The 19916-nt window shown below is 41.0% G+C and overlaps 1 protein-coding gene and 1 pseudogene across 4 annotated transcripts in view; both read right to left on the minus strand.

Moving 5' to 3' along the window:
* Positions 1-4832, minus strand: part of LOC105543136 (chromosome unknown open reading frame, human C11orf73) — a 41230-nt gene extending 36398 nt beyond the window's left edge. For 3 of the 4 annotated variants that reach the window (XM_011984916.1, XM_011984913.1, XM_011984915.1), the window contains exons 1-2: positions 4567-4817; positions 573-810 (exon numbers count right to left, since the gene is read on the minus strand). In XM_011984916.1, the coding sequence (XP_011840306.1) occupies positions 573-810; positions 4567-4596 (268 nt within the window). In that variant the 5' untranslated portion in view covers positions 4597-4817. Of the gene's footprint in view, positions 1-572; positions 811-4566 lie in introns of all 4 variants that reach the window. The other variant, XM_011984914.1, reaches the window with a different exon arrangement.
* A 5906-nt stretch (positions 4833-10738) lies between these two features.
* On the minus strand, positions 10739-12081 carry LOC105543161 (annotated as a pseudogene).
* Positions 12082-19916: the final 7835 nt, after the last annotated feature.

Genomic DNA, 19916 nt, shown 5'->3' on the forward strand with positions numbered 1-19916 from the left:
ATATATATATATATATATATGTGTGACAGAGTCTTGCTGTCCCTCAGGTTGGAGAGCAGTGGCACGATCTCAGCTCACTGCAAGCTCCGCCTCGCAGGTTCACACCATTCTCCTGCCTCAGCCTCTCGAGTAGCTGGGACTACAAGCACCCACCACCACACTCGGCTAATTTTTTTCTATTTTTTAGTAGAGACGGGGTTTCACCTTGTTAGACAGGATGGTCTCGATCTCCTGACCTCGTGATCTGCCCACCTCGGCCTCCCAAAGTGCTCGGATTACAGGCGTGAGACACCGTGCCAGGCCAAAAAAAATATTTTTATGAAGGTATATACTACACAAAAAGAACGAAGACTTAGGTTCTCTCTAGGGGGAGAAGGAAGGAGTGAGGAACCAATGAAGTCTTTCACTATTTTTCAAATGTTTCTGTATTGTCTTTTATAAAAAATAATGTTTTGTATTACTTCAACAACCAGAAAAACACAATCGAAAGGGGGAAAAGCCATATTCCATGTCATGCTATTTAAGAAAAAGGTTTGATTAATTATAAAACTACTTTAACATATTATTCTTACCAGATTTAAGACCTGAAATTTTGAAGATGGCACTTGGCTTCCCATTCGTGACAAATCCTAGGAGTTGCCATACTGGCATTCCATTGGAATCAGGATAAGAAAAGTAGACAGATCCTCCCATTCCCTCAGGAAATGGGATTGTTCCCAGCATAAAAACCACAACATGGTTGATACTTTCATAATCAGGTAAGTCAAAAACAAATTTATCCTCTGCCACTTGCTGTGCAGCTGTTTGCACCTAGAAAATAAGAAACTTGTCTTAGTTCAATAGTTCTATGAGTTTCTGTAACTCTTAACACTATCGTTCATAAGTTATATTACCAGCATAATTCATTGTAGTCTTTTTACCAAATAAAATGTTAAACCTGATAGTCTTAAACACATACTTAGTTTTACAATCATAATCTACTAAATGCAATCTTTTAAAAATATAACTCAGGCTGAGCACAGTGGCTCACACCTGTAATCTCAGCACTTTGGGAGGCCAAGGTGGGCAGATCACCTGAGGTCAAGAGTTCAAAACCAGCTTGGCCAACAGGGCAAACCCCATCTCTCCTAAAAATACAAAAATTAGCCAGGTATGGTGGCTCATGCACAAGTATTCCCAGCTACTTGGGAGGCAGAGGCAGGAGAATCGCTTGAACCCAGGAGGCGGATGTTGCAGTGAGCTGAGACCACACTGCACTCCAGCCTGGCAACAAGAGTGAAACTCTGTCTAAAAAAATAAAAATTAAATTAAAATAAATTATTTCACAGGTGCCCTGAAAGGATTCTACTTACATAAAAAATAACAAGGCCAGGCGTGCCGGCTCATGCCTGTAATCCTGGCAATTTGGGAGGCCAAGGCAGGCAGATCACCTGAGGTCAGGAGTTCAAGACCAGCCTGGCCAACATGGAGAAACCCCATTTCTACTAAAAATACAAAATTAGCCAGGTGTGGTGGCACATGCCTATAATCCCAGGTACTCGGGAGGCTAAGGCAGGAGAATCACTTGAACCCGGGAGGTGGAGGTTGTGGTGAGCCGAGATCGCGCCATTGCACTCCAGCCTGGACTAAACGCTGTCTCAAAAAATAAATAAATAAAAATAACTGTAGCTTTAGAATGCTGCTGTAAAGATGAAAGGTTATTCAAAACACGTCACCTAAGCTCTCACCCTACAGTTTAAAGATAAAGGGGCCAGGTACGATGGCTCATGCCTGTAATCCCAGCACTTTGGGAGGCCGAGGCAGGCAGCTGGCTTGAGTTCAGGAGTTGGAGACTAGCCAGGGCAACACAGCAAAATCCCATCTCTACAAAAAATACAAAAATTAGCCAGGGGTAGTGGCATGCACCTTTGGTCCCAGCTACTCGGGAGGCTAAGGACAGATAATCACTTGAACCTGGGATGTCAAGGCTGCAGTGAGCCGAGGTCCCGCCACTGCACTCCAGCCTGGATGACAGAGCGGGACCCTGTCTCAAAAATAAATAAAAGAAAGAATGTCAGGTAATTAAAACAGGTAAGCAATCCAGAAGTAATTAGGCAATCCTCCTTATTCACAAATCCTTTATCTGAATTCATCTACTCACTAAAATTTGTAATCCCAAATCAATGCTTGCTGCATTTCTGCAGTCATTCATGGACACACTCATATGAACAGTAGCAAAAAATGTGAGTTGTCGGTCTGGCACGGAGGCTCACGCCTGTAATCCCAGCACTTTGGGAGGCCAAGGCAGGTGAATCACCTAAGGTCAGGAGTTCCAGATCAGCCTGGCCAACATGGCGAAACGCGGTCTCTACTAAAAATACAAATATTAGCTGAACATGGGGGCACAAGCCTGTAGTCTCAGCTACTTGGGAGGCTGAGGCATGAGAATCGCTTGAACCTGGAGGCGGAGGTTACAATGAGCCGAGATCATACCATTGCACTCCAGTCTGGATGACAGAGTAAGACTCCATCTCAAAAAAAAAAAAAAAAAGAGTGTGCAACTCACACACTGGCAGCTGAGGTAGAACATGCCATCTTGTTTCAGTCCTCATAATATGAAAAAGTGTCCTTTTCACAGTCTAATCTATTTAAAGCATTTTTGTGATTTTTGTTGGTGATTGTGCTGTTTAAAATGACCAAGTTCAAGTGCTGGCTAGCCTTCCTAAGTGCAAGAAGGCCATGGCATGCCTTACAGAGAAAATATGTGTGTTAGGTAAGTTTTCTTTCTATAATATCCTATCTACTGATACAAAGAAACTTAAGAAAAATATACTGCTATGTAATTTCAACTATCTATTAGTTATAAAGTAGTATCAACTGCCTGCCCTAAATTAAGTCCCAAGATACAAAGGCTGAGATTCCTAAAGTCAAATTCTGATTCCCTCTTCAGAAGTATTCTGACCCAATTTAAAATCCTCCAGCTTTAGTACAAAGAATAAAACAAAGGAAGAACATAAACCAAATGGCCAGTATTAGTATTAAATTCAAATTCACCAGTCTTTGGCATGCATATAACCTAAAAAGCGTGGGAAACTATTATTTGTGAGTCTTGAAATAACCACCAGGCAAAATAAGTATTTCTTAAGTGTCAACTTTGTATGGGTACTGAACAGTCTGCAAATCTGTATCATCACATTCTAATTTTTCACATTAAGAAAAGGTATTATCTCTTTAAGAAAAAAATCTCAAGATATAAAAACTGGGTTCGTAAGTTTAGATAAGTAAATTTTTCTTGTAACAGAGTAATGTAGTTAAGTTTTGAGATGCCACTAGGTCTATTTGTCCTTCACTTTGATATGTCCTAATACCCCAAAATTAAAGGACCAAGTATCCCTAATATATAGAGACAGGTATTACTATAATTGAATTTCCTTCCAAATTAGTTGACAACATGAGAGATACATGGATTCCAAATAGGTTTTTTATTCTCTGAGAAACACAATTTTAATGTCATTAATTAATAACACACACTCGTCTGAGTCACACAATCATTCCAGGGTTGTCCTTTCTTTTTCCCTATTAAGAGCAGGGTAGAATTATCTCACCAGGATTATGAATTACCACCATCACCACAGGGGTCTCACAGTCATTCAAGAGACAAACTTTATGAGGCTAGTCATCTCCAATTTATCTTTCTGGCTTCTTAGAACTGTATATGTACAGAATACAATACATTATCAAAACTTGATGGGAAAAAAAGACAATTCAACAAAGGGATTGCAACATTTAAAAAAGCCAGAAGAAAAAAGAAGGAAAAATACTTCTAGGGGAAAGGAGTCAGGCCTGAAAATTGATGTCTGTGTGGTTTCTAAGGAAACAAAAAAGATTCACCTTCCAGATTATTCCTAAAGAATTCCAGGTGCTGATCTCATTTACTCTAACAATTTGGCAATGTAGGTTATCTATTTTGACCAATAAGGAAACACACTACTTGCATCCTTCTCTGGTTATCTCAGATACGGTTCACACGTTAAGTTTCTGCCAACTTCCAATTAAATTAAGCATATTTTTACTGGGGTTCTTCCAAAGGGACCCAGCAGATATACACTGCCTGAGCACCTTAATCTTTGAAAAACCGTTTGCTATAGACCAGATTCAATCCCAAATTCACCTCTACCTCACAGTAATAAGGGAGGCATTTATACTGGCGATTGAACTTAGTTCCTTAACTGCAAAATGTCAAAGATAAAGACCATCTCACGAGTTATGAGGATTAAGTTCAAAGTGCCAAATAAGCGCCACACATAAGGCTGAGTGACCAAAGGCGTACACTGCACTTAGCCCAGTACTTGTACAAAATGCACACTTAATAAATGCCAACTAATACTGTGACTACTATTCGAAAGAATCTGAACGGAGCTGGGCATAGGAGAGCACCCAGCTTCCCACGCTCCATCCTCACATACCCAGCCAAAATACAGTTAAGTGGGCTTCCCCGCATCCCCAGAGCCTGCGTACCCTCCCCGCCGCAGGGCTTCGCCCTCGATATCCTGACCCCTTCCTGATACCACTCGGTCCCATCCTCACCAGCCTCCCCGCCACCAAGCAGCCAAACATGGCGACGGCAGCTCCGTTCAGCCGGCAGTGACCTGAAGCCGGCGACTAGGAGTCCTGGGGCTACTGCCCTAGTCGAGACTAAGAACCTTCCAGAATTTGTGAGAGGGTGTCTGCCCCTCCACTACATAGTGACTGGGCCAGCGGCTGGAACGCGTCTGCCCCGCGACCTCTGACCTTCTCTTCCTAAGCAGCACGCTGCTCAGGCAACAAGTACTTCCGGGGCTTACAGCCGGTTTCCCCACTGAGGAAGAAAGGTGGGCCAGCGCCAGTACAAGACTACAAGTCCCAGAACAAGTCCCAGAGGGCACTGCGCCGGTTTCCGGGAAAGTAAGCCCGGAGGCTTTGCACACTGGGATCGGTAGTCCGAGTGTTCTATAGCCACACCATCTGTGGATCTCTCATTTCCATGTACAATCCTGGGAGGAGATACTTCTAACGTTTCTGTAACATCTGAGAGATAGTGCACTTTTACAATAATCACATCACTAGATCTTTACAAAAACCCTATGAGGTAAGTATTATAATCCAAATTTTATAGGAGTGAGCAACCTCAAATCTTTACACAGCAGTAAATGTTGGAGGCTGATTTCAAGTCCTAATCCAAATCCGGGTTTCTTTCTGCTACACAGTATCTCACAAGTACTAATCTTTAACCAATTGTTTTGTACTTGTCTACAGTTTATAGTTCTTTCCAGCTTCACTTAGTTGTCACGCTCATTTGCTGTACAATTGTGGGAAAGTTGTAGATGTCTTTGTGCTTCAGTGTCCCTCCTTTGCAAAAGAAAAATAATGTGCCTATCTCCTAGAGTTGCTGTGAGGATTAAATGAGCTAATATGTATAAAACACTTAGCATAGTGCCTGGCTGTGCTTAATTAGTGGGAGTTTTGTTGTAAAAATATCTATTTTTTTTTCTATATGCATTTGCAGAAAAGGTTCATAGGAAATACAAAACAATAGCCAAAAAAAAAAAAAAAAAAAAAAAAACTGGCATCAAGTACTGATTGCCACCAATACTTATTCTCCCTTTTACAGCTCCAATTCCTTTTCATCTTGAATAGGATAGTAAAGGGTCTCTGTCCAATTTAAATATCTGAGCTTGGCCACCAGCCATAAAGCAGGTCTGTCTTCCCTGTCCTTAGTTTATATACGGGGGATCAGTGTTTGGAACAGTCTTCTGGCCTCCACTGTGGATCCCTAAACTGATCACCTATCTTATCACTGATACTCCTTTGAGATAGCTGAGCCAAAGATGAAGAGGTAGGAAAGGATCTACCAATGTCTCCAACTTGCTACCTAAAAAGTCCTAGAACCTTCCGAATAAAAAGGCCATTCATATGAAGACCACTTCATAAATTAAGGCACCCACTACCTGGCTTCAGAGCCCATCTCTGCCATTTATTAGTTACATAATCTTAGGCAAGTTAACCTAACACTCCCATACCTCCTTTTCCCCATCTTTAAAATGAAGTAATAATAGTATCTACCTCATAAAGTTGTTTCGAGGGTTCTTACATGTAAAGTACCCAGTAGTGGCCAGAATGTAGCTTACTCAATAAATGTTAATATTTAGCATTATTGCCTTTCCTAACTAATTTTCCATGTCTTCTTCATACCCACCTTGTGCACTAGCCATACTTTTGAATTCTCTGAGCAACTCCTACTTTTAAATTTGTATGTGCTTATACAACTTGTTTTATCTCCCTGTAATATTCACTTGGTTATTTCTTACATATCCTCTCAGTTTTCTTCACTAATCTTCCTATGACCCACCTGATAGTCATTTCTTCTCCTACCCAGCAATCTTATTTAGTGGATTGAGAACCAGCTAGCTTAGAATTTTTTTTTTAATTACAGTTGCTATTTATTAATTGTCTCAATCTCTGTTATGTGAGAGTTGAGCTTTTTCTCCATTTTGCTGGTGAACTGTCTTAGTTATAGATTGTACATAGAGGCAGTGAGTATAGTATCATATCTCTAGAGTAGCCAGTATTCCAGCTACCAAACTATATTATTTGTACATACAGTAGTTCTTTGTAACTTCTGTGGGCAGAACTAGATACAGTGTGAAGAAGTGAAGAAAAAATGTTTCAGGGAAAAAATCTTTCCAATAATCAGAGCTCTCTGAAATAAGAATAGATAGTCATGGAATAGAGTGAATGCTCCCATTCACATTGATATTTTAACCAATGCTGAAATCCACTTACATTGTTGAGGAGACTTATGGAAAATTCGGGAAATTGGCTGAAAACTTCAGAGGTACTTCCCCCCTCTCAAACTATATGATTCTATGGAGTAAGAACCAATTATAATTTAATCGTGGCCAGGGTATCAGGGATTCTGAATCCTGGTTTTAGCTCTTCATTAATTAACCTAATGATGAGATCATTTATTTTATCATTTTGGCCATTACATTTCTTCCAATTCTAGGACTGAATTCTGACTTGAAGACAGCAAAAATATATTTTTTCTCTCCTCTGAAAAATTTTTATTTACAAAACAAGGAGAACAACAAATAGACACACAAACTCTGTCTTCCCTGAACTGGGAGATATCTGTAACTCCAAGTCACAATAGATATCAATGGAAAGTAGATAAAAGAAAGGCAAATGACTTAGCAGAGGAGTGGAAGATCAAAGTCAGGTACTTACAGAGAAAGATAAATATCAGAGAAGCCCAGGAATTGGAGATACCAGGGGCCACAGAAGGCAAGAGTAAGACAGGCAGATTGCTTAAAATCAATGTTAAGATGTTTATATCTGTTCCTCATCCACACCTTGCAAAAGCCCACTGGTATGAATCTCTGTGGAAAAAAAATTAAATCAGAGGCACCCTGGGTAGTAGGAAACCATATACTGAGAAAAAGTGGTTGTAGATTAAGGCCACCATATATATATAGATTAGGTCCTGCTTTTACTCAACATTGTACTGGAAATTCCAGCCAAGGCAATTAGGCAAGATAAATAAAACTGGAGATGAAAAAGTAAAACAATCTCTAGTCACAGATGACATAATCTTTTTGGGTTTTTTTGTTTGTTTGTTTTGTTTTGTTTTTAGACAGAGTCTTACTCAATTGCCCAGGCTGGAGTGCAGTGGCAATCTCAGCTCACCACAACCTCCACCTCGCAACGTCAAGCGATTCTCCTGCCTCAGCCTCCCAATTAGCTGGAATTACAGGCACGCACCACCATGCCTGGCTAATTTTTGTATTTTTTGGTAGAGATGGGGTTTCACCATGTTGGCAAAGCTGGTCTCAAATTCCTGACCTCAAATGATCTGCCCACCTCATCCTTCCAAGGTGCTAGGATTACAGGTGTGAGCCACCATGCCTGGACATCGTGTATATAGAAAATCCTAAGGGATCCACTAAAAAAACTATTAGAACCAGTAAACAATTTCAGCAAGATTGAAGGATAGGTCAATATACAAAAATAGTGTTGCTATACACTTGCAGTGAACAATCCAAAAGTGAAATTAAGAAGATAATTTCATTTAAAATTCTCATTTAACAAAAGAAGTATAAAGTATATACTCTGAAAACTACAAAAAAGTTGTCGTAAGAAATTGATCTGGCTTGAACATTTGTCTCCTCCAAATCTCATGCTGAAATGTGAACTTCATTGTAGGAGGTTGGCCTAGTGGGAGGTGTTTGGAGCATGGAGACAGATCCCTCACGAATGGTTTGGTGCTATCCTTGCAGTAGTGAGTTCTCACTGTATTATTTCATTCGAGAGCTGATTGTTTAAAAAAAATAAAAAATATATTTAAAAAAGAGCCTGGCATCTCCCTTGCTCCCTCTCACCATGTGAACGCCTGCTCCCCCTTCAGCTTCCATCACGATTGTAAGCTTCCTGAGGCCCTTACCAGAAGCTGGACATATATTGCCACCATGCTGGTACAGCCTGCAGAACTGAGTCAAAATAAACCTCTTTTCACTCAGCCTCAGTTACTTCTTTTTAGCAATGCAAATGGAATAACACAGAAATTAAAGGATATCTAAATAAATGGGAAAATATCCCATATTCATGCGTCAGAAGACTTAATATTGTTTAGAAGGCTGTACTCCCCAAATTGATCTACAGATTCAGTGCAATTCCCATCAGAATCCTAGCTGACTTCTTTGTAGAAATTGACAAGCTGATTCTAAACCTCTTAAGCAAAGGATCCAGAATAGCCAAAACAATCTTGAAAAGAACAAACTAATATCCATACTTCCTGATTTCAAAACTTGCTACAAAGAAACAGTCATCAAGGCAGTATAGTATTTAAAAGGCTGGACAGGGTGGCTCATGCCTATAATCCTAGCACTTTGGGAGGCCAAGGTGGGCGGATCACTTGAGGCTGGGAGTTCAAGGTAACACAGTATGGTATTGGCACAAGGGTAGACATATAGATTAGATTAAAGAGTCCAGAAATAAAACCATATGTCTATGGTCAACTGATTTTCAACAGGAGGACTAATACCATTCAATGGGGGGAAAGAATAGTCTTTTCAATAAATGATGCTGGGACAACTAGATGGCCACATGCAAAAAAATAAACTTGGACCCTTACCTCGTAACATATATAACAACCCAAAATGAATCAAAGATCTAGATATACAAGTCAAAATTATAAAATTCTTTGAAGAAAACAGGGTTAAATCTTCATGACCTTGGATTTAGAAAAGGATTCTTAAATATGACATCAAAACCATGAGCAAGAAAAGCAAAATTTATAATCTCTACTTCATCAAAATGTACAATATGCTTCAAAAGATCCATGAAAAAAACCCACGGAATTGGAGAAAATATTTACAAATCATATGTCTGATAAGGGACTTGTATCCAGAATATTTAAAGGACTTAACAGCTCAATAAGAAGATAACACTAAGCTGGGAACAGTGGCACGTCTATAGTACCAGCTACTCAGGAGGCTGAGGCAGGAGGATCACGTGTGCCTGCGAGTTCAAGGCCAGCCTGAGTAATACAGTGAGACCCCCATCTTTAAAAAAAAATAAGACAGCCCAATGTAAAAATGGGCCATGGGTTTTTATTAATTTCCTAGAGCTGCTGTAACAAATTACTACAAACTGGGAGGTTTAAAACCACAGAAATTTATTTTCTTATAGTTCTGGAGGCTAGAAGTTTGAAGTCAAAGCAGGTGTTGGGAGGGCCATGTGCCCTCTGCAGGCTCCAGAGGAGAATCTATTCCATGATTCTCTCCTAGCTTCTGGGTGTTGCCAGCAGTTGGCATTGCTTAACGTATAGATAAATTTCAAACTCTGCCTCACTGGCTTGTTTCACATGGTATTCCTCACTGTGTCTCTGTGTTTTCTTGTATGAACCCCAGTCATTATATTTAGGGCCCACCCTACTCCAGTATGGATTCAACTTAAATTGGTTACATCTGCAAAGATGGTATTTCCAAAAAGGCAACATTTGCAGGTACCAAATGGTCATGAATTTAGGGGAGTGGGGAGGGTCTATTCAGTCCTCTACTAATCTGAGTAGACATTTCTCCAAGTTAGATATATAAGTGGCCTATAAGCATATGAGAAGATGCTGGATATCATTAGGGAAATGAAAATCAAAACTGCAATAGACCACTTTATACCCACTAGGAAGTAAGGATGTGGAATTGGAATCCTCATCCACTGCTGATGGGAATGTAAAATGGTGCAGTCGCTGTGGAAACAGCTACCATGTGACTCTGTGGACCTACTCCTAAGATATAGGAGAAATGAAAACATGTCCAAACCAAAACTTGTACATGAAGGCTTACAGCATCATTATTCATAATAGCTAAAAGGTGAAAATCCAGTCTCTACCAACAGATGAATGAATGAATGAATGAATAAAACGTGGTATATCCTTACAATGGAATATTATTCAGCATAAAAAAATAGAGTACTGATACATGCTACAATATGGATATACCTTCAAAATATTGTGCTAGGTGAAAGAAGCCACAAAAGACCACATATATGATTCCATCCATATGAAAGAAGTCATGCTGTCAAAATGCCCACCTCTGCTCAATATATTTCTCCCCAAAATAACTTAGGAACCATGGTATAGAGAAAATACCTCAACAACAGGGTGACTGAGCACAAGAGGAAAAAAACAGACTGCAAGTTGCTCCCAGGGATTGGAGAAAATGTTTTAAAAGGAAGGTTGGAATCCATTGGTGTTCTGTTGGTCATCTCCTTCATCTTCCTGTCCTTCCTCCCCTTCATCATCATCTTTATCTTCGCTTTCATCCTCATCCCTGTCTTCATCATCTTCTTTTTCTCTTTCCCCTTCCTTGTCATCCATATTGGGACCCAAGTAATACTGTAGTTGATTTGGCCAAATACCATCTTTGATGACCTTTCCTCACTCATCTGCATCTGCATCAGAATGGTCAGTAAGCCAGTTAAAGAAGCTCTCTGGTTCCCCATGCTGCCTCTTCCTGCTGGCATTATTCTGCATTTGACTTGCATCTTTCATGAAATCCTTTCCAGATTTCCACTTGATTTTAGTGAGTTTGAAGATGGAGCACCACTCTCATTCAGATTAAAGTTTTTGGAGAGAACTTTATTTTTGAAGTAAGGATTTTTGTCAGAATGAAAATATTTTGTAACCTGGTTTAATATCTTCAAATTCTGTCACTTCAACACTGGTTAAATGAGGTAGTGCCTCTTCATCCTCCTCCACAAGCAGTGCAGACACTTGTCGATGGTTGACAAATGCTGTTACCCCTTTGGGATTTTGGCTATCAATTCAGACCTCATCTGAAAAAATAGTTGGCCGAGTTTGTTATATTTCTGTTCTGGTTTCAAAGTCTGCTCATTGGCTTGTTTATTAAGTCTACTTCATTTTGTACTTCATCAATATGTGCAGTTGCTTCTTGCTGTTCTTTTTCTCCCTTCTTCAGCAAGACCAGAGAGACTGATGTTTCTTCCAGCCTCGAGGCAGAAGGTGCTCTTGGTTTCTTCTTTTGAAGCAGAAATAGAAAGCATGGCATTTGGGGGGCCATGCAGTGAAGAAAAGCCAAAAACGAGACCACCGATCTCCTTGCCCATCAGGAAGAAGCTCAGAAAACCGTAATATTATTGTTTTAAATCACAGCATCACAACCTCTGAACTTCTGCTACCTAGAACAGTATAATGAAATTATCAGTAACAGTTATACTAGTATAATAATTTCAGCTCAGAGTAGACATATTGCTGATTTGAAACTTTACAAATGATAGTTCTCTCTTGAAGGCAGACCCAGGTAGCTTTCCCTATTACTCTTAGCACCTGTGATAAATTGCCAAAGTGTCACAAGTTCTTTCCCTACCTGGGTCCATGCCCTTGCAATGTGACTTTGAAGCTCCTCCTCTCAAGAGATGGAATCTATTTCTTCACCCTCTTGGCCTTCTTACTTAATTTGACCTAAAGAATGCAGCAGAACTGATAATGTTCCAGTTCCAAGCTTAGGTTTCAAAACTACTTGCAAGCATCTGCTCTAGTTCTTGGAAGTTTGCTGATTTACTACTGGAATAAGCCAAGGAGAGCCTGCTGGATAAGTAAAGACACCTGGACTCATTTCCTCAGCTAACAGCCAGATCCCATGAGCAAAGCTACCTAGCTGACTTGCAGCTGACCACAGTCATGAGTAAGTCCAGTGAATTCCAAAAGAACCACCCAACTGAGCTCAGCCCAAATAGAATCATGAGTTAAATAAATTGCTGTCTTAAGCCATAGAAGTTGTAGGTGTTTTGTTCAGCAGCAAAAGCTAACTTCTTTGTAATTCCTTCATCATATGAAAAAAATTTTTTTGAGACAGAGTTTCACTCTTGTTGCCCAGGCTGGAGTGCAATGGCACAATCTCGGCTCACAGCAACCTCTGCCTCCCAGGTTCAAGGGATTCTCCTGCCTCAGCCTCCCAAGTAGCTGGGATTACAGGTGCCCGCCACCATGCCCAGCCAATTTTTTGTATTTGTAATACAGACAGGAGTTCACCATGTTGGCCAGGCTGGTCTCAAACTCTTGACCTCAGGTGATCCACCTGCCTCAGCTTCCCAAAGTGCTGGAATTACAGGCGTGAGCCACTGTGCTCGGCCCATGAAAATAATTTTTATGTATTCGTTTCCCTTTCCTATAGCAGATGCTGGCAGATATCTATTTAACATCCACTTCTCCCCTTCTTCCTTGTTAACAGAACCCCAATTTTGTCCTGGCATCCATCTCTCCTCTCTATGACTCAGGAGCCCCAGGGGAAGCCCTTACTTTAATCAACAATTTTCTCTTCTCTTTGCAGTGATTTGTTTAGGATCAGTCCCATAACCTGAAAGGAAGTTTTCTGGGAGCCTCTGAGAAAAGTGTCTTCATCGTGAGAAGGCCACAGTAAAAAATTAGCGGGCACAGGCCTGTAGTCTCAGCTACTCCGGAAGCTAAAGCAGGAAGATCGCTTGAGCCTAGGAGGTTGAGGCTGCAGTGAACTGTGATTGTGCCACTGCACGCTAGCCTGGATGACTGAGTGAGACCCTGTCTCAAAAAAAAAAAAAAAAAAAAAAGAAGAAGAAGAAAAAGAAAGTTACACAGCCAGGCATAGTGGCTCACGCCTGTAATCCCAGAAATTTGGGAGGCTGAGGTCAGAGGATCTCTTGATCCTAGGAGTTCAAGGCTGCAGTGAGTTATGACTGTGCCACTGCACTCCAGCCTGGGCAACAAGTCAGACCCTGTCTCTTTAAACAAAATAGAAAAAGCCACACAAAGAGATGATCACTTTCTGTCTCTGTACTTTGATGAATCTGAAGGTGATACTTCGAGTTGTAGTAAGCATTTTGAAACTTCAAAAGGAACAACCTGAGGCCTGTGTGGTGGCTCACGCCTATAATCCCAGCACTTTGGGAGACCGAGGCTCAATCACTGGAGCCCAGGAGTTCAAGACCAGCCTAGGCAACATCACAAACCCTATCTCTACCAAAAAAAATTACAAAATACAAAAATTAGTTGGTGGTTGGCTCATGCCTGTAGTCTCAGCTACTCAGGAGGCTGAGGTGGGAGGGCCTGGGCCCAGGAGGTGGAGGCCCTGACCTGGGGCCAGGAGACAGAAGTTGCAGTGAGCTGAAATCACATCACTGTACTCCAGCCTGGGAGACAGAGTGAGACGTCTCCAAAAAAAGAAAATAATAATAAAAATAATAAAGGAACAACCTGAGGAAAATGCCAGCACAATCAGAAAGGCAGAGAATGAGATGAAAATAACTTGTCTTTATTGATATCTTGTGCTGTTGAATCAACTAGCCCTAAAGCCTATCCTACCTTTGTACTTACGATTATGTGAGGTAATATATTCCTTATTGCTTAAGCCAATTTTAGTTGGTTTTGTTGTTACTTACAACTGATGTTATAATTAACACAACATCCACTAGAATATAAGCTCCAAGAGGGCAGGGAATGTGTCTATTTTGTTTACCACTCTATCTCCAGTGTGTAGTCCAACACCTATCCCCTAACAAACATGTAATAGTTATTTACTGAATGACTATAAGCATATTATATCAATTATCATTTATTAAGTACGACTGCAATTGACACTTGACTAGACAGCATAAAGATCTAATTAGGGAGCCTGACTACTCTTGACTGTGAGTCAGTCCTTTAAGAGAAGAACTTTACCTTTGCTCTCCACAATCTGGCATACAGTAGACCTCTACACATTTGCTAACTAAATGACCTATGTCACAGAATTTTGCCAACTCTCCAGCAGGGGGTGCCCATAACCAGCTGTTCTGGGCTCTGGGAACTTTTTTTTTTTTTTAATCATCAGCTCCTCCTTTTCTGCATTCCCCTTGATCTTCCCCCGACCCCCTCTTGGAGCCAAGGAACACAGCATTGCAAGGAAGCTCAGAAGGGACTTTTCAATTTTCAGAACCTCAGTGTCTGTCCTATCCCAGCTTCCAGCACCTGTTAGAGAGGGCTTGAGAATATGCTTCTATGATCAGAGGATGCTCTCTTAGGTCAGGGTTAAGCAAACATTATCTGTAAAAGGCCAGATAGTAAACATTCTAGGGCTGTAAGGTCTTTATCCTGTCATGCTCTTGTAACACAAAGAACTGCTGAGCCAAGCATCCCTGCAGCCTCTGTATTTCTGGCTATGCAAGATCATGTATTCCTTTATTACTTAAGCCAATTTTAGTTTGCTTTATTGTTACTTACACGTGAAGATATAATTAACTGTCCACAGCTAGACTATATAAGCTCCAAGAGGGCAGGGAACTTAATAAGTAAATGAATACAAGAATAAGCAAAAGAATGGATGTGGGTATAACTGTGTTTCAAAAAAAATTATTGACAAAAACAGACAGCTGGCCAGATTTGGCTAACCCCTGCTTTAGGTGAACAAGGCATTGCCTAGGTCATTGATTTTCAAACTTGAAGGTGCATCAGAATCACCTGTAGGGCCTATTTAAACACTGATGGCTGGGACTCACTTGAGTTTCTAATTCAGTAAGTCTGGGCTAGGGCTGGAGAATTTCAATTTCTAATAGTTTAGTCTTGCCAAATAAAATACAGAATTCCCATATATCAGATTCTTGAATTTCAGATAAATGATGAATAACTTTTAGTATATGTATGTCTCAAAGATTTATTATTCATCGTTTATCTGAAATTCAATTTAATCTGACATCCCTAAATCCCTAAATCTGGCAGTCTTAGACAAGTTTTCAGGTGATGTTCACGCTGCTGGTTCAGGAACCACAATTTGAGAAACAATGGCAATATAGTCTCATGCATAAAATTGCCTTGCTAATTCAGAAGTCTTGAGTTGGAGTGAAGTAAATACTCATCACTCTAACACAGGATTTCTGCACACTCAGTCTGTATATGTGAACATGTATCTACTTGGTTCACAAGTTTGAGGTTTGCCTAGATACTTTCTGCGTTCGGTAGATACTTTCTGTGTTCGTTTTCAACAATTATGTATTTGTTGTGCACTTACTATGACTCAGACAGAATTTACTTCGAATTTCAGTCCTGTACTTAAGATACTAGGCAAGTTTTTTAACAACTCTATTCCTCAGATTCTTCATTTGTAAAATTGAGATGACAATTTCTCCTTCATGGAGTTGTTGAATGGAAATGAAATAACATACATAAAGAATTTACCACAGTGCGTGGTAAGGAATAAGCTGGTCAGTACTCAACTAATAGTGTAGCTACTACTATCGAAAATACAGGCCAGCCACAGTAGCTCATGCCTGTTATCCCAGCACTCTGGGAGGCTGAGGCGGGTGGATCACCTGAGGTCAGGAGTTCGAGACCAGCCTGGCCAACAAGGTGAAACCCCATCTCTACTAAAAACAAAAATTAGCTGAGCATGGTGGCAGGCGCCTGTAATCCCAGCTGTTCAGGAGGCTGAGGCAGGCTGAGATCTTACCACTGCACTCCAGCCTGGGCAACAGAGTGAAACTCCATCTCAAAAAAAAGAAAAAGAAAAGAAAAATACAGTAATTCTCAAAAAAAGTATGAACCCTGGAAAGTGTGGACCCTGAGCCAGCAGCATCAACAGACCTAGGAACTTACTAAAGCTGCAAATTGTCTGGCCCCACACTAAACCTACTGCATCCGAAATTCTAGGATGTTGCACAGCAATCTGATTTAACAAGCCCTCCAGATGATCCCAATGCATGCTAACATTTGAAAAACACTGCTGAAGAAAATATAAGAGAGGCTGTGTGTGCTTGGGGCTAAGAATACTGGGGCAAATGGGGCACAAATCTTCCCCTTCTTTTCCCAGAACAGTTTTACATAAGGGACTAGACCTAGTGGTGTTCCAGCATGCCTTCACCTCCCCTATACTCTCTTCTATATAGCCTGAAAATCATCAGAAATTCACTTAAGCAAAGATTGTTTAGCTGATTTTTTCATTCGACATTTCTTTGAATGCCTATTATGAGCCATATAGTATGTTAAGCAATGAGCATTCAAAAAATAAGGAAAGGGTCAGGCACGGTGGCTTATGCCTATAATCCCAACACTTTGGGAGGCCGAGGTGGGTGGATCACCTGAGATCAGGAGTTCGAGACCAGCCTGACCAATATGGTGAAACCCCAACTCAACTAAAAATACAAAAATTAGCTGGGTGTGGTGGTGTGCACCTGTAGTCCCAGCTACTTGGGAGGCTGAGACAGGAGAACTGCTTGAACCTGGGAGGCGGAGGTTTCAGTGAACTGAGATCGTACCACTGCACTGCACTCCAACCTGGGCAACAGAGCGATAATCTGTCTCAAAAAAAAAAAGGGAAAGGCTCCTGTTTGAAGAGCTCTTAGTCTGGCACTGATTTTAGAGCATAGGAAACCACAAGATGTGTGCATTTCAATGATGCTAAAATGAGCAGGTTATTAAATGAGGTAGAAGAGAGGCAGTAATTCAGAAAGGCAGAGCCCTTTCCAGAGGAAATTTGTTTTACAAATATTAACTGAACCCAACATCATGCATGCAGAAAGCAGCCTGACTACCTGGGAAGCCTCTACCAGGAAGGCAGCCTAGCAGGATCTAGTTCTAAACCTGGCAAGGCCACCAGAAAGAGGCATCAGGCAGTGAGGGGCCATGTCAAATCCCAGTCTGTTCACAGCTGGCTTCTTGGACGTACTGGCCTTCACTATGGCCCAGAAGACTAGAAAGCACAGCCACAGACAAGAAGAGTCCTGGTAGAAAGCTGAGTCAGGCCCCATCTGGGACAGGAACTGCTAAATCCTAGACACAGAAGCAACTCAATAGGCGGCAGAGCTAGTGACAATTCTCTAGCACTCCCACTCATGACCTCGGACATGGGTTTGGAAGACACCAGTTAGTAACAGTGAGAAAATTTCAAGTTGACTGTGGAAAGTTGGGCTGGGCTGGGCTGGGCTGAAATAAACTTTATATAACTAGATCTACTTTGGGCTGTTTTGTGTTGTGCCCAGCCAATATAAAATTGCAGTTTAGCAAAACGTTGGAGAGTTTATTATTAAAATACTCCCTAAATGATTATGGTACATTCACTCTTTTCACATGTGGGAACCATTGCATGATACAGGTCTATATAGGGGCATCACTAATACAATGCTTTGCACACCTGGCCAATTAAATGCATGAATAAATGATTCTCTGCTGTCTACTAGGAGCTTACATTTTAGAGCAAAGGCAAAAAAGTATTTTGAAGGCCCCTTCACAGACACTTTTGACTTCCCAAGGGTCACAAACTCTGTATTTCAGCCAGATTTATTCAGGGATTAAGGGAATAATGCAGAACTCTTACATAAGCTATTCATTTTATTATTTTTCATTAGAGTCAGGGTCTCACTCCGTCACCAGGGCCGGAGTGCAGTGGCGGGATCATGGCTCACTGCCGTCTTGAACTCTTGGGCTCAAGCAATCCTCCTGCCTCAGCCTTCCAAGTAGCTAAGACTACAGGCATGTGCCACCACACCTGGCTAGTTGTTTTTTGTAGAGATGGAATCTCACTATGTTGCCAGGGCTGGTCTCAAATTCTTGGGCTCAAGTGATCTTCCTGCGTCAGCCTCCTAAAGTGCTGGAATTACAGGCTTGAGCCACCACCCCCTGCAGGTTGCTATTCAGAACTGGGAATATTAAGACTTAATTTGCAACCAGATTCAGTAAGATAAACCAAGCCTTTCTTATATGAAATATTAACAGTTTAAAAAGTGATTTTGCATGGCTGAGTGCGGTGGGTCACGCCTGTAATTCCAGCACTTTGGGAGGTAAAGGCGGGCAGATCACCTGAGGTCGGGAGTTCGAGACCAGCCTGACCCATATGTAGAAACCCCATCTCTACCAAAAATACAAAATTAGCCAGGCGTGGAGGTGCATGCCTGTAATCCCAGCTACTCGGTAGGCTGAGGCAGGAGAATCGCTTGAACCCGGGAGGCAGAGGTTGCCATGAGCTGAGATCGCGCTGTTGCACTCCAGCCTGGGCAACAAGAGCAAAACTCCGTCTCAAAAAAAAAAAAAAAAGTGATTTTGCAATGAAGAAAAATAATGGCCCAAATAGTACAGGTGTCAATTCAATGCCATACAGTTCTTATGATCAATGGTTTTCTGGCAACCCAAAATTTAATGGTTTTGGAATTAAACACACATACTTCCCTCACTCATTATGCAGAAATGTAACAGAAATCACCCAATAATTTTTTATTCCACATCAGTCTGGTGTACCCAAAGCAAGAAAGGCAAAAGGAATCTGCTTTCGTTCACATGAAGTCTTCCTCTGCATCAGAAAATAACCATGAAATACCAAGAATCTTTGTAGAAATCCACCAGCTCAATTCCAAAGTGATAGTCATTTTCTATAAATCACAACAGGGGAAAACCAGAGGTGACCACTGAAAGCAGGGGAAGTTACAGACTTTACAGTGTTGGCACTGTGCTCTCTGGTTAAAGACAGGCCATCTAGCACTTTTTACTGACAGTTGTATTTCTGACAATGTGGTCCCCACTCCCAATAGCTTTGGTAAAAGCCATCTAGACTCATTTTCCCTAGGTTATTGTATTTCAGACTGCAGGCTGAGATCCATAGGTAGGTTGTGAAATCAATTTAGTGAGTTACATACAATCAGCATTACAAAAAGAAAAAAAAAAGAAAAAATTTCAGAATGCATCATACTTGGTAAGTATATTGTTTCATGGAACTTTCTATATGTGTGTATGATTGGGGTATTATGTATAGTCTATTTCTTACTGTAGGTCACATTAAAAAACATTTCAGACCTACTGTCCTAAATGATACCTTGTTCAAGCCTGAAGATGCAATTAAGCAGAATGACTGTCCCCTTTGCCTCAAGGGAGCATTTTAATTCTTCAAGCACTTCTGGAAAAGTGACCATCATTTCTTTAGATTTTTGCCTTTCTCAGAATTTGCTTAAAGATAACTTTAAAATCACTGAGTTTCTTTTTGTTGTTGTTGTTGTTATTGTACTTTAAGTTCCAGGGTACATGTACTCAACGTGCAGGTTTGTTACACATGTATACATGTGCCATGTTGGTGTGCTGCACCCGTTAACTCCTCATTTACATTAGGTATATCTCCTAATGCTATCCCTCCCCCTCTTCCCCTACCCCACAAGAGGCCCCAGTGTGTGATGTTGCCCTTCCTGTGTCCCAAGTGTTCTCACTGTTCAAATCACACCTATGAGTGAGAACATGTGGTGTCTGGTTTTCTGTTCTTGCGATAGTTTGCTCAGAATAATGGTTTCCAGCTTCATCCATATCCCTACAAAGGACATGAACTCATCCTTTTTTATGGCTGCATAGTATTCCATGGTGTATATGTGCCACATTTTCTTAATCCAGTCTGTCATTGATG

The sequence above is a fragment of the Mandrillus leucophaeus genome, unplaced genomic scaffold, assembly GCF_000951045.1.
Source record: "Mandrillus leucophaeus isolate KB7577 unplaced genomic scaffold, Mleu.le_1.0 Scaffold276, whole genome shotgun sequence".
Taxonomy (NCBI): domain Eukaryota; kingdom Metazoa; phylum Chordata; class Mammalia; order Primates; family Cercopithecidae; genus Mandrillus; species Mandrillus leucophaeus.